The sequence below is a fragment of the Silurus aristotelis genome, assembly GCF_946808225.1.
Source record: "Silurus aristotelis genome assembly, chromosome: 28".
Classification (NCBI taxonomy): Eukaryota; Metazoa; Chordata; class Actinopteri; order Siluriformes; family Siluridae; genus Silurus; species Silurus aristotelis.
The window spans coordinates 2,727,831-2,739,889 of record NC_139601.1 but is presented as its reverse complement, the minus strand read 5'-3'; the positions used below and the strand labels follow the sequence as shown (position 1 = coordinate 2,739,889).

At 41.8% G+C, this 12,059-nt stretch overlaps 1 protein-coding gene across 1 annotated transcript; it reads left to right on the top strand.

The window, feature by feature from the left end:
• The first annotated feature begins 7,010 nt into the window (after positions 1-7,010).
• kbtbd8 (kelch repeat and BTB (POZ) domain containing 8) lies at positions 7,011-11,957 on the top strand. Its single transcript, XM_083533662.1, has 4 exons — positions 7,011-7,127; positions 8,555-8,762; positions 9,300-10,417; positions 11,098-11,957. The coding sequence occupies exons 1-4, from the start codon at positions 7,112-7,114 to the stop codon at positions 11,559-11,561; spliced, it is 1,806 nt and encodes a 601-aa protein (XP_083389788.1). The 5' UTR covers positions 7,011-7,111; the 3' UTR covers positions 11,562-11,957.
• Positions 11,958-12,059: the final 102 nt, after the last annotated feature.

The window sequence follows — 12,059 nt, the reverse complement described above, 5'->3', positions numbered from 1 at the left end:
GTACAGGAATGTGTACCTCATCCAACGCTGTGAAGTTTGTACAAAAGAGAGAAGCAGATGATCATGAATATGACTGATGATTTCATCTTTGAAAATCCCCACTCTCTGGAAATGAAAGGGATTTCTCAAGGGATCTCTCCAAACTTTCCAGAGTTGATTCTACTAGTTACTCAGTTATACTGTAGTGAAGGTATGTACACAAACTCTTAAGCCGAACATCTTAAGGGTTGTTTCGTTTAAGTTTAAATGAAATCTGCAGTACTGTAGAACAAAAGGTTTTCCAGAGGTCCAAGTGAAACTCTTTTAGAAAAATGAATAGGCAACAATAATAAAGCAGAAGAAACATGGACTTTAGAAAACATTGCTGGAACCTTCATTTTAGAGTGTGTTTCTGTGGGTGAGAGAGAGAACTAATGGGTGGATAGATAGGTAGCTAAGTGTTTCTAGTTTAGCTTAACTATAGAACTACTGTTTATCTGGATATTTCCTTTGAGAGGATATCTTTATCTGTGATGCTTCCATCCATCCATCCATCCATCCATCCATCCATCCATCCATCAATCCCTCCACATAAAAAAGTTATTTTAGTATTAGGATGTATGAACGGTTAAAAATGATCTGTGGGTGGATGGATATGGATCAGGGTTCTTACTTTTCAAAAATAGTTCAACCCCTCTGGAACCTTCTATAAATGAAAAACCTCTGACTGGATGAATAAATGGATTTCTTTATTGATCCAAAAGTGAGCAATGGGAACTGCACTACCAAACAACACAAGCATTATTCCCCATGACATCACATGCCATGATATATATTTGTCTGCCAAACTAAAAACATGTACCACTTTGCCATGGCATAAAAAAAAATAATAAAAAAAACCGCACCGTTTTTTGCACCATCTTGCAGGTGATTGCATCTGTGTGCTACACTTCATGGAAGAGTCTTCTCAAATAAGAAAAGAATAAAAAAAAATCCTTGTCTCTACCGGGAGCCCAGAATTCTTGCGGTGCAATCAGATTTGCTGATGGATCTCCTGCCTGAGCTTTTACACATGGATGCTCCACTCTCTGCATGGGGGATTCGACTCTTTCTAATCCGACCCGCGCTATTAGAGTGCTGGCGCTTGAGGCGGGGGGTCTCACACCACTCTCCCTCCCACCACCGAACCATTCAACCATGCACCAGAGCCACGGGCTATGAAATACAGTGAAAGAAGGGGAAGCGGGCTTGTGGTCGCATGTGCCTTTTTTAACCAATTAAAGAGAAGCTAAATAAAGCAGTAGTTTGTAAAAACTGAATCCATCAGCCTGGACATGTGGAACAAATGAGTCGCCCTCTCAGCAGGAGCCGTCGCTCCCTTTATTTATTCTTTTTCTATTATTTATTTTTTTTTAAACCTGAAGGGTAAATGCAGAAGCGGTCACTGTACTTAATGATGCATTCCTGAAGTTTTTAAAAGACCATGAGACTAAAGAAAAGCCTTAAAGACGCCCTCGAAAAAGTCGCATCCTAACGTGCAGTAAAATCATAATACACACACATACGCCGTGGGTGTTAATTCACCTCAAACCCGCCGGTCCTGTAAAGCGTTCTGCACGATTAGCTTGCATTAAATTAGATTAGACTGAGCTTTATTGATCAGTGAAAAGGAATTTGTGGGTTGCCGAGAAGTGATTGCATCTTGTGGCTGGTTGTGAGGAAGAAAACGAGTGGGTATGTACAGTTTGAGGAAACGAATCGATGACAGGGTGAGGTGATGTACCGTGGATGCTCCTACTGTCTCATGAGGATGATTAATTGCTGATTATTTCTCGTATAACACTGCATTTCGCAACTGATTACCATGAAAACATAGCATCTGCAAATGAACGACAGATGGTTGATCATTTAAGAAGGTGTTTAATGCGAACGTGCTGTATGTGTGTGCTCATTTGGAAGGATTTCCAGATACTCAAGAAGTTGCAGAAAGTTGCCTAAAGGCAATTGGTGTCTTCTTACTCGCCTACTTTGTTTTGTATTGTCTTGGCCTAAAGACAGTAAAATCGCCACAGTTTAATTAACATTCTCAGCAGTGTTAATTAATCTCTGTCCTGGAGGTCCTGGACTCCAGCAGAGTTTGGTGCTTTCTTTGCTCTAGCACGCCTAATAAACCCGGTATTTACCTGCCGATTTCGAGCTTTTGAGTTGTCCTGGAATTCAGAAGACCACGTGATAAAACAATTGAGATACAAAAAAAACTATAATAGTTAGTGAACTTAAAGTTGGAGACAGAGTTCTACGACAGGTACGATTCTTCTTCTGGGACCCCTCGGCGTGATCGGCATGAAGGATCGCTGCGCCGCGTTGTCAGGATTCGTGTCTGCGTGTAAACAAAGTGAGAAATAATCGCTGAGATAATTTGGCTCGGTGGACCAGGTGATCAAGGAGCTCGCGGAGAGACGGAGAAAGAGACAGATTGAGGACTCGTTGTTTGCTCTGCGACACGAGTGAAGGATGCAGTAACGGCAGATGTTTGAGTCCTCGGACGAAGGGAGGTACTCTGAACACTTTTTAAACATGAAGCAGGGAGTGCAGGTTGGTATTTACCGCTGCCTCCCGTCGTGCAGCTATTCTCCTCATCACAGGGGGTGGAGAGAGACACAGGACACCGAACAGCTTGTTCTGAACATCTGCACATGCCACACGCAGGGTCCCGCAAGTCTATAATAACCCATTACCTGCATCTTCATCAATAAACATACACATTTAAACGACAATTAGACCCCCTGCTTCACCTTCTGCATGTCTCATTCTGCCATAGTCATCTTGTGTGTGATGTCTCCATCGCTGTGCTCATGGTCCAGAAATAAGTGCCCCCCGCACATACACTCGGATATGCATTATGTCTCAGGACAGTAGCCGAATTGATGTTTCTCAACGGTCTCTTTTCGAGTCTCCAGATTAAACATTCATTGAAAATCTCCAGTCTGAGATCGCATAGCGTAGTCCTCATGCAAAACCGGGGAATATTTAGTACCTTGAATTCTGTATGGTGGACTGGGTTGAGATCCTCTACATGTGTCTCTTTATACTTGTCAAGACAAAAGGCCTGTTTTTATTGTGGGTTACTTAATGCAAAATGCATTATAAACAAAACCAGTATTCCTACGCTCTCTCGACTTTGCTCAGTTGTTAATATGGTACTTCCTTTTCAAATTATTTTCAAAAGTGTTGATCATATACACCTTCCCATGCAAAAGGTATGTACTATGGGTACAGATGATGCACTTTTTAAACATTGAGAATGCTGCTGGGGCTTTACTGACTTTTGTTTGGAAGGGTTGCCAATTGTATTAAAAACACTATTTTGAGGATGTAAATTGTACTGATCTTGAAAAACCTCATGCATTTTTAATACAGGTAGTCCCCGAGTTACGATGCTTCCACTTACGATTTTTTCGTTCTTGCAAAATTTTTATTTATTTTTTTTTCACAATTATTCCAAACAAATATTTTTGCAACTCTGCTAGAATGTGCACACATTTAATGCCTTGTGAGTTCAGTTGTTTGGGTGTTTAGTATTTTTCTGTTGTTTCAAAGCCCAAATTTAGCTCTCAGACACTGAAAACTCCCCTCACTAACCGGTGCCCGTGCACTCGCTCATTGCCACATACACATATATATATATATATATATATATATATATATACTGAAAAGTTTACAGTATACTACCCCATAATGATCACCATTATTTAAGAATCCTGTATAGACTAGGCCATGTCTCGACTTACTATATTTAAGTTACGACGGTGTCGTTGTAATGCACCTTCATTGTAATTCAGGGACTGCCTGTATATTCATATTTGTTTGTTTTGTTGCCATTCATTTACATTTGCATTTATGCCATTTGGCAGGTGCCCTTATAATAGATAGAATTTTTTTGCAGCCTCTATAAAAAAAAAATACATTCTGGTACTGGTTTATAAGGACACAAACACCATCAGTCTCAAAATTCTGTTGCAGGAAAAAAAAAACATTCAGCAGCAAGTTTAAATACAGCTGGAAAAAAAAAGAATTCAGCCTTTAGGCTGCTGGAGACTCGGCCTTTTGAACATTAAGTTTAAACGTATTTCACCACCTTGATGCCAAATCTAATCTAAGCATGTCTTTCTTGTACCCTAAGAGATGGTGAGACCAGTCAAGCAGTAGTTGAGGACCAAAGGGAGCGTGGTGCAGTGTCGGGTGGGACAGTGCTGTAAAGCAGATGAGCGCTGGTCCGTGGTGGGCTTTGTAGGCAAAGATCAGGGTTTTAATCTGATTTAGCAGCTACAGGACGCCGGTGGGAAGAGTGTAGTAATGGGGTGGTGTGGGGAAAACTTGGAGAGGTTGAAAACAAGTCATGCAACCGTGTTCTGTATCAGTTAATCCTGGACTTGAATGTATATGATTAGATTGAGTTCATATATCAATAAAATATGGGATAAAATTCATTAAATGAAATTATAGGGGTGCATTCTCAACTCTGATCAGTCAAAAAGTGTAGTTTGTTCCAATATATTCCCATTTCTATAGCAGTCACTTACACCAGTACTTTTATTTGGATTTTTTTGCTCCCAGATTAGCTTCTTTTAATGACGGTTTATAGCTGCTATAATGTAAGCAACAACAGAAACTGACTTGTTTCATGGATGTTTTGCATGACAATAGATGTAACTATAAATGCATTTTTAAAAGGTTGGGATTTCATGCCGTATCATCATCAATATACAGTCAAATTGTTGGCAGTAAAATTAAAATTGATTTATGAAGTAATAGACCACCTACAGCTCATCAATGAGTGTTTTATTTTTCACCAATACTGTAGAATGTTGATTTGTTTTTGTGTATAGTATGACTGCTCACACTGCATGCTCATAATCTTCTACTGTGGTGATCAGTGCAGCTGTCAGTGGTGGTCTCAAACAGCTCCAAGAGCAATTTTTGGTACAGAAATGACCTGAGTGCAACAAGTGACACAGACAGATTAAAGCCTATAGCAGTGAGTTACACCTAAACCCCCTTTACTGTAAGAAATTGTCAGGATTCACATCGCTGCCGCTGTCTCTGATTATTTTTATTTATTTATTTTTACACCCATTTCTTCAAGCGCTACAAGATGAGCGTCCAAAGTGAAGTTGGCGTTTTGCGCCACACTTTTCATTTCGGTGCTGTTCTCCCAAAAAACGCAATCCTGACCATGTCTCATGCACCTGTAACAGGAAATTGGTTTTCTATATGTCTAAAGAGCAGGTTATAGGCAAGAGATATGAGACCAGGGGGAGGAAAGAAAAGGCGTACGGTGGAAGCTTTAGTCCTTTCATTTCAGAGCAGCTCGGTCCAATTTCACAGCCTGAATGGATAAAAGAAAAGCGAAATGGATTGTGTAGATTGCAGTTTTGTTTTATTGGAATCGTGTGTGTGTGTGTGTGTGTGTGTGTGTGTGTGTGTGTGTGTGTGTGTGTGTGTGTGTGTGTGTGTGTGTAATTTTACAGCATCAGATGCATTGTCGTCAAATTCGGTTATTTCCCTGTACGTTTTTAAAACCAAAGGTTGCTAATAAGATCAAATAAAATGCCATTTTATTCATCCATAGTGTAAAACCGATGCTGTTGGACTAAAATAAAGACAAGGCCGATAGTGAACTAGGGAGAAAACAATGTGGGTGGAATGCACAGAAGTGTGCAAATGAGCATACAGCATACAGAAATGCATAAATATGCAAAAAGACAGAAAACAGTCCAGAAGAAAGATGAACCACCTACACATAAGTGAAAAACAGTAAAGAATACAGACTATGCAATAGATTTGAGTGTATTCTGTACGCAGTCAGCAATATTATATAGCAGCATTGTTTGCTGAGGGTTTGTGGATTTATCTATTTCTGTGTGTAATTCTGCTTTCATAAATATCCATACGTTTATATATCCAATATGATGCGTATAAGTGTATTCATTAACCGGATTAAATATCGTTTGTGAATGTCTCTCTCAGCATATAACAAATGCAACAATTAGGGTGAGTTTTATAGGAGCATGTGCAGATGTTTTTTTGATGGATGTAACAGTCTGAGAAACATCTGGAAGGCGTTTTCAGGAAGAGATGCCCTCGGTGTGTTTATGTCAAACACTAACAGAGACGTCATGAATGAACTCGTCTTGATAAAACAGGTTGGTTTGTGTGAATTCGGTTATTAGCGATTAATGGACTATATAGAAAAATCTGATGTGTAAAATGGAGTATTCAGAGCAGCATAATATGTAGATCTCTGCAAGATGTACTGAATGTAAATGTTTGATATTATGCATGACCGTTTATACCATCAAACATACCATTTTTAAAGACTGTATTCATGGTACACTGAACAAAATAGAATAATCGTGGCCTTTGGTTCAAATCTGTAGGATGCAGATCAAGTCGAAGTGTTGGTCTTTGGGCTTCAGAGGACAATTAAAGATTTTTAGGTCAGCAGCTCATCAGTAGTAATTTTAAGATACTGTATTTTCAATCCATTTGCTGTTTCTTCAGTTGTTGATGTTTTTCAAGTCATTTTTGTCTCGATTGCAATAAATCAGTAATTACCATGCGATAAAATTCATACTTGGTTACTTTTTTGGTTTTTATCATTATTATTCTAGGAATCTTTATGGGACAGAGTGAAGTAATCTGATAAACTCACAGGATTATTACCCTTAGATTATTTTATGTGTATCTATATATCATGTGTATATAACTTTTGTACAGTTGACCATGTATATATTCTATCTATCTATCTATCTATCTATCTATCTATCTATCTATCTATCTATCTATCTATCTATCTATCTATCTATCTATCTATCTATCTATCTATCTATCTATCTATCTATCTATCTATCTATCTATTTTTGTGCAGTATTGTATTGCTGCTCAGAGCACAATTAAGTTAGTCTTACGTGATATCTCTTTAAATGCCCTATGCAAAAATATGCACACGGCGTAATTTTATTGGCCGGCAAAATACTTTCTGCTCGCTGATTGGCTGGATCTTGTTTCCGGGGCGCTCAGATCGCCCGGTGACGTTTTTCCCAGCCGCAGTGAGACGGACTGGGCGAGAATGGCTGCCGGTGGAGGTTAGATTCCCTGTATTATTATTTTGTTTTAAAATCACTCCAAAAGTAATGTTTCTAAAGGTTGTTTCTATATTGAAAACAAACATTTAGATGGCGCGCATTTTATTTCATTTGAACAGTGTGTTCGAGTTTAAAGGGACGTTGTTGTGATTGTGTAGTCTCCGAGAGGGGGATTGGGGGGGAGGACAGACCGGTGGCCGGCTAATGTAAGCTAGGTTAGCATAACTAGCCTGGATAAAACATGAATTGGACACGTCCGAAAAATTTATATTTAACTAAATATTTTAAATGATCATATTTGCGGGGTGTCAGGGAATATTTCAGACATAATTTAGAGAAATTTGGCTTTTAGTCTCGGGGTCTAGCTGTTCTCTGTGTAAGCCTTTTGTGGGATCAATGCTCTCATCCTGGGTTTAAACTGCTGTCTCGGTTCGAAGCCAAAAACCGAGAATATATCAATTTGTCTCGACGTGTCAGTGTCCCATACTGATAGGACACCGATTGTTGGACGGTACTGGTCCATATTCCGGTAAAACGAGTTAATTCTAGCGTAGTTAGTCGGCCTGTTAGCCCTGTTAGCTACCACCTGCTGGTTATGTGGCTAATCTATAATGAGTTGTTAGCTAGCATGCCGACGGTTCCTGCTTTGTGACTATGAGTCATTATGACCTGGAGCTACTGGTTTGTAAGGTTAAAAGAAAAAACAAAACAATCCAATGTACCAGTACTTTTTAAGATTGTGGTCGTTTTGGATAAAAAAAAAAAATCCTTTAATGACTATTTTTCTATTCAGATCCAAGAAAACATCCTTTCAGAGAAAGTAAACATTACAGAACAATGGTGTTGGGCCATGACCTATACTGTTAGTACTACTATTACTTATAATAATAATAACTGTAGTTTTAAATGATATAATAAACCCCACATCATAAATATGTAAGTGTCTTTCAAAGAAATCCGAAATGCTTCAGATGCTGATATATAAAGGCTTTACAGGCAAACAGGCTTGGTTGCATTTAAAAACCAGCTGAATGGGTTGTGAATAAACCATCACCCGATGACTGTAATTAAGCGTTATGTGTCCCTGATGCTGAGACGGGGTTGGTGCTTGGACCGTTTAAATAAGAGCTGTGCAGATCTTCCCAGATGTCTTCTGATCAGGTCTCTTCAAATCTTTGTCGGTATAGTGAAGGATTTCTGCTTTTGTGGCTCATGTTGTCAAAACAGGCCTAGTTTTTATCCAACATCCATTGACCATGTTCTTCTTTCCAGTTATGTATTGTAGAACGGTGCTGCTTTGTCGGCTGATCCAGTTAAAGTCGTTGAAATATAGTTATCGGTAGTGTTTTTTGCCGACGTCGGACACAAAACGATTGATGCATGTGCTCTTCTTTTTTTTTTTTTTTTTTTTTTTGTCGTTGCTGCAGACATTGGAAAGCTGTTACAAGTACAAAATGGGACTCCTGCAAGCACAAGCTATAACGGGGTAGACGCCCTGCACGCCTGCACCATTCTCCAGCAGCTCAAAGCCCTGTACGACGAAGCGCAGCTGACCGACATCGTCGTGGAGGTGGACAATGGCGAGACCTTCGCCTGTCACAGAAATGTGCTCGCTGCCATCAGTCCTTACTTCAGGTACAACACGTGGCGTGAGGTTATAGAAATAATGGGCAAGCAAATATATTTAAAAGACAGTCTTTATTAAAGAAGAAAAAAAAAAAGAAGCTTGTCTCAACTTAAACTTGCCCAGGATTAATTTAGCCACAGCTAGTTATAAATTACTGCAGACATTTTAGTGTATTAACTGGGGGTTAGTATGGACATATAAAGCGTACATTTTATGTTCAGCGCGATTTATAAGCGCTATTCTGGTGCTGCTTGCTTTGAATTGTTAACGCTTGATTAAAAACCTCAATGAATATTAGTAAACGAAGGAAACCGACGCAGGTCTCCAATCACGTGGAATTTTCCTCATCATAAATGAAACCAGAGTGCGCATATCTTTTCTTGCAGCTTGAGAACCGCTGACGCAAATAGTTAAATTAGACGTGAATAACGTCTCGCGTTTGCATTTGCGAGACTAATAAACTCTGTCGCATTTTTTTCTCAAATGCAAACGCTGACGTCTCTGACAGCCCTCATATTGTTGTTTATTCCCGTCTGTCATGTCAGATCAATGTTCACTAGCGGCCTTACGGAGAGCAGCCAGCGCGAAGTGCGCATCGTGGGCGTGGAGTCCGAGTCCATGAGCCTGGTGCTGGACTACGCCTACACGTCCCGAGTCGCCCTGTCCGAGCACAACGTTCAAGCTCTGTTTACGGCAGCGAGTCTCTTCCAGATCCCAGCCCTGCAAGACCAGTGCGCTCACTTCATGATCAGCCGGCTAGAGCCACAGAACTGCATCGGGGTGTTCATGTTTGCCGACGCGTACGGACACCGGGAGCTACGCGAACGTGCCCAGGACTACGTGCGGAGAAAGTTTCTGTGCGCCGTGGACGAACCCGAATTCCTGCAGCTGACCAAGGAGCAGCTGGTGGGAATTCTGGATAGTGACGACCTCAACGTGGAAAAGGAGGAGCACGTGTACGAGGGCATTGTGCGCTGGCTAGAGCACGACCCTGTGCGTCGGCATCCCTTTCTCGTCGACGTCTTCGCCAAGTGCATCCGGCTGCCGTTGTTAGACGAGGCTTTCGTGAGCCGCATCCCTGCCCCCTTTGCCCTGGCGCTGCCTATGGAGCCTACGGAAAAGAGCCGGGCTAACGGTGCCAACGGCTGCCCGCAACGCCTAGGCATGACGGCGTCCGAGATGGTGATCTGTTTTGACGCTGCGCACAAGCACTCTGCCAAAAAGCAGACGGTACCATGTCTGGACACGGCCACGGGCAAGGTTTACAAGCTGTGCAAACCGCCCAACGATTTACGTGAAGTCGGCATCCTGGTCACGCCCGAGAATGACATCTTCATCGCCGGAGGCTATCGGCCCGGAAGCAGCGAGACTTGCATAGACCATCGGGCAGAAAGCGACGTCTGGCAATACGAGCACGCCGGTAACCGCTGGCTGGCACGAGCGTCCATGCTGAGAGCGAGAATCGGATGCCGACTGGTACACTGCTGTGGGAAGGTGTACGCCCTTGGAGGGCGCGTCTACGAGGGTGACGGGCGGAATGCTCTTAAATCTGTCGAATGCTACGATGCCAGGGATGATCGCTGGATCGCCGTTAGTCCGATGCCTGTTGCCATGGAGTTTCATAGTGCTGTGGAGTATAAGGATCGCATCTATGTGCTCCAAGGTGAGAATCAAATGTTTGTTAGTATTTCGCTCGGTTGTGTATTTTTCTATATAATTCTCTAGGAAAGAACATCCTGAGCAGACTGTAAGAGAAAAAGCCTGCCATAGCTTTAACCCTGCGACGTTCCATCCATCTTGTTGCCACAAACTAATCGTTCTTCATGAAAGTGGTCTACAAGAAGGATTTGATCGAAGCAGTGCTAGTTCGCTGATATTGTTTAGTTCATTTTATCTCCCATTTTGGTGTCTTTGAACTCCGTGTGTAACTTTCCTCGCAAGGTTGACTATAAGGTTCTTCCCATAGGTTGCTCAAGATCAGCAAACTCAGTGTTATTTTCCCATTGAAGAACTAGTAATGTTGCTCCAGCTCCTTTAGAGAACTTTGACTCATGAAAAATCTTAGTGTGAAAGGTCTTTACCAGACTCGCATTTTCTTAGATGGCGTGAATATCTGCCCTCTTATTAGCAGCAGAACTGTTCAGCCGCCGATTTCCACTTCCGATAGCTGTCCGATCCTAGTTAAAGGTAACCGACACGGGCGTGGTTGTCAGGTAGTCCCGTAATTCCTCCGATGTTGCGGGTCCCCAAGGCGGAAGAGCACTGTCTTGTTCTGTGTAACATTTGTTCACTTTTCTTTTTGATTTGTGCCGCTTTACACGATTCATATCTCCCTTTCTTTAGGTGAATACTTCTTCTGCTTTGACCCCCGTAAGGACTACTGGGGCCACTTAGCACCCATGAGCCTCCCCCGTAGTCAGGGACTGGCGGCGCTACACGAGAGCCAGATCTACTACATCGGCGGCGTGTGCCGCAACCACCAGCGCACTTTCACGGTGGAGGTGTTCGACCTCGAGCAGAACAGCTGGAGCCAGCGCCAGGACTTGCCCTTCGAGCAGGCCACCAGCCCCTACATCAAAGCAATGATGTTAGGAGGACACCTGCACCTGTTTGTCCGTGCCACCCAAGTCACGGTGGAGGAGCACGTGTTCCGCACTAGCCGCAAGAACTCTCTGTACCAGTACGACGAAGAGGACGACAGCTGGAGCAAAGTCTACGAGACCCCAGAGCGCCTCTGGGACCTCGGACGCCATTTTGAATGCGTTGTTGCCAAGCTGTACCCTCAGTGTCTCCAGAAAGTGCTTTGATTGCTGAAGAAAGAAGAAAGCAGGGATATTATTTTTGTTTGTTTGTTTGTTGTTTTCGTTTCAGGAAATGGGGGAGTCAGTAGTTCTGGTCCCCGAATATGGTGCTGTTCGAGTTCCCAGACGTGGAAGGAGGAAAGTCTTAAAGATGAGCGATATCCAGTGACCTCAGAGGCGTGCTTATCATTATGAAGACGGCAGTATTTTTAAATCCGTAAGAGACAAGAAAAAAAAGTGTCTTTGCTGTTGCTTGTTTTACAGTTAAAACAAACAGATTCTAAGTGCAATTAATCACATTGTTTGTGTCTTGAGCCATTTCCTTTATCTCCTTAGGCGTTAGGTGAGGTTGTGGTGAGTGAAACGCAGTCATAGGTGTCCTTTTAGAAAGTGTGTCAAAAATGACAATAAATAAATACAAATATATAACTATATATATATATATATATACATATATATAACTATATATATATATATATATATATATATATATAATATAAAAAA

Coding starts and splice junctions, on each gene's coding strand:
- kbtbd8 (XM_083533662.1), top strand. Junction 8,763..9,299: donor GCCATCAGTCCTTACTTCAG/GTACAACACGTG, acceptor CTGTCATGTCAG/ATCAATGTTCACTAGCGGCC. Junction 10,418..11,097: donor TCGCATCTATGTGCTCCAAG/GTGAGAATCAAA, acceptor CCCTTTCTTTAG/GTGAATACTTCTTCTGCTTT.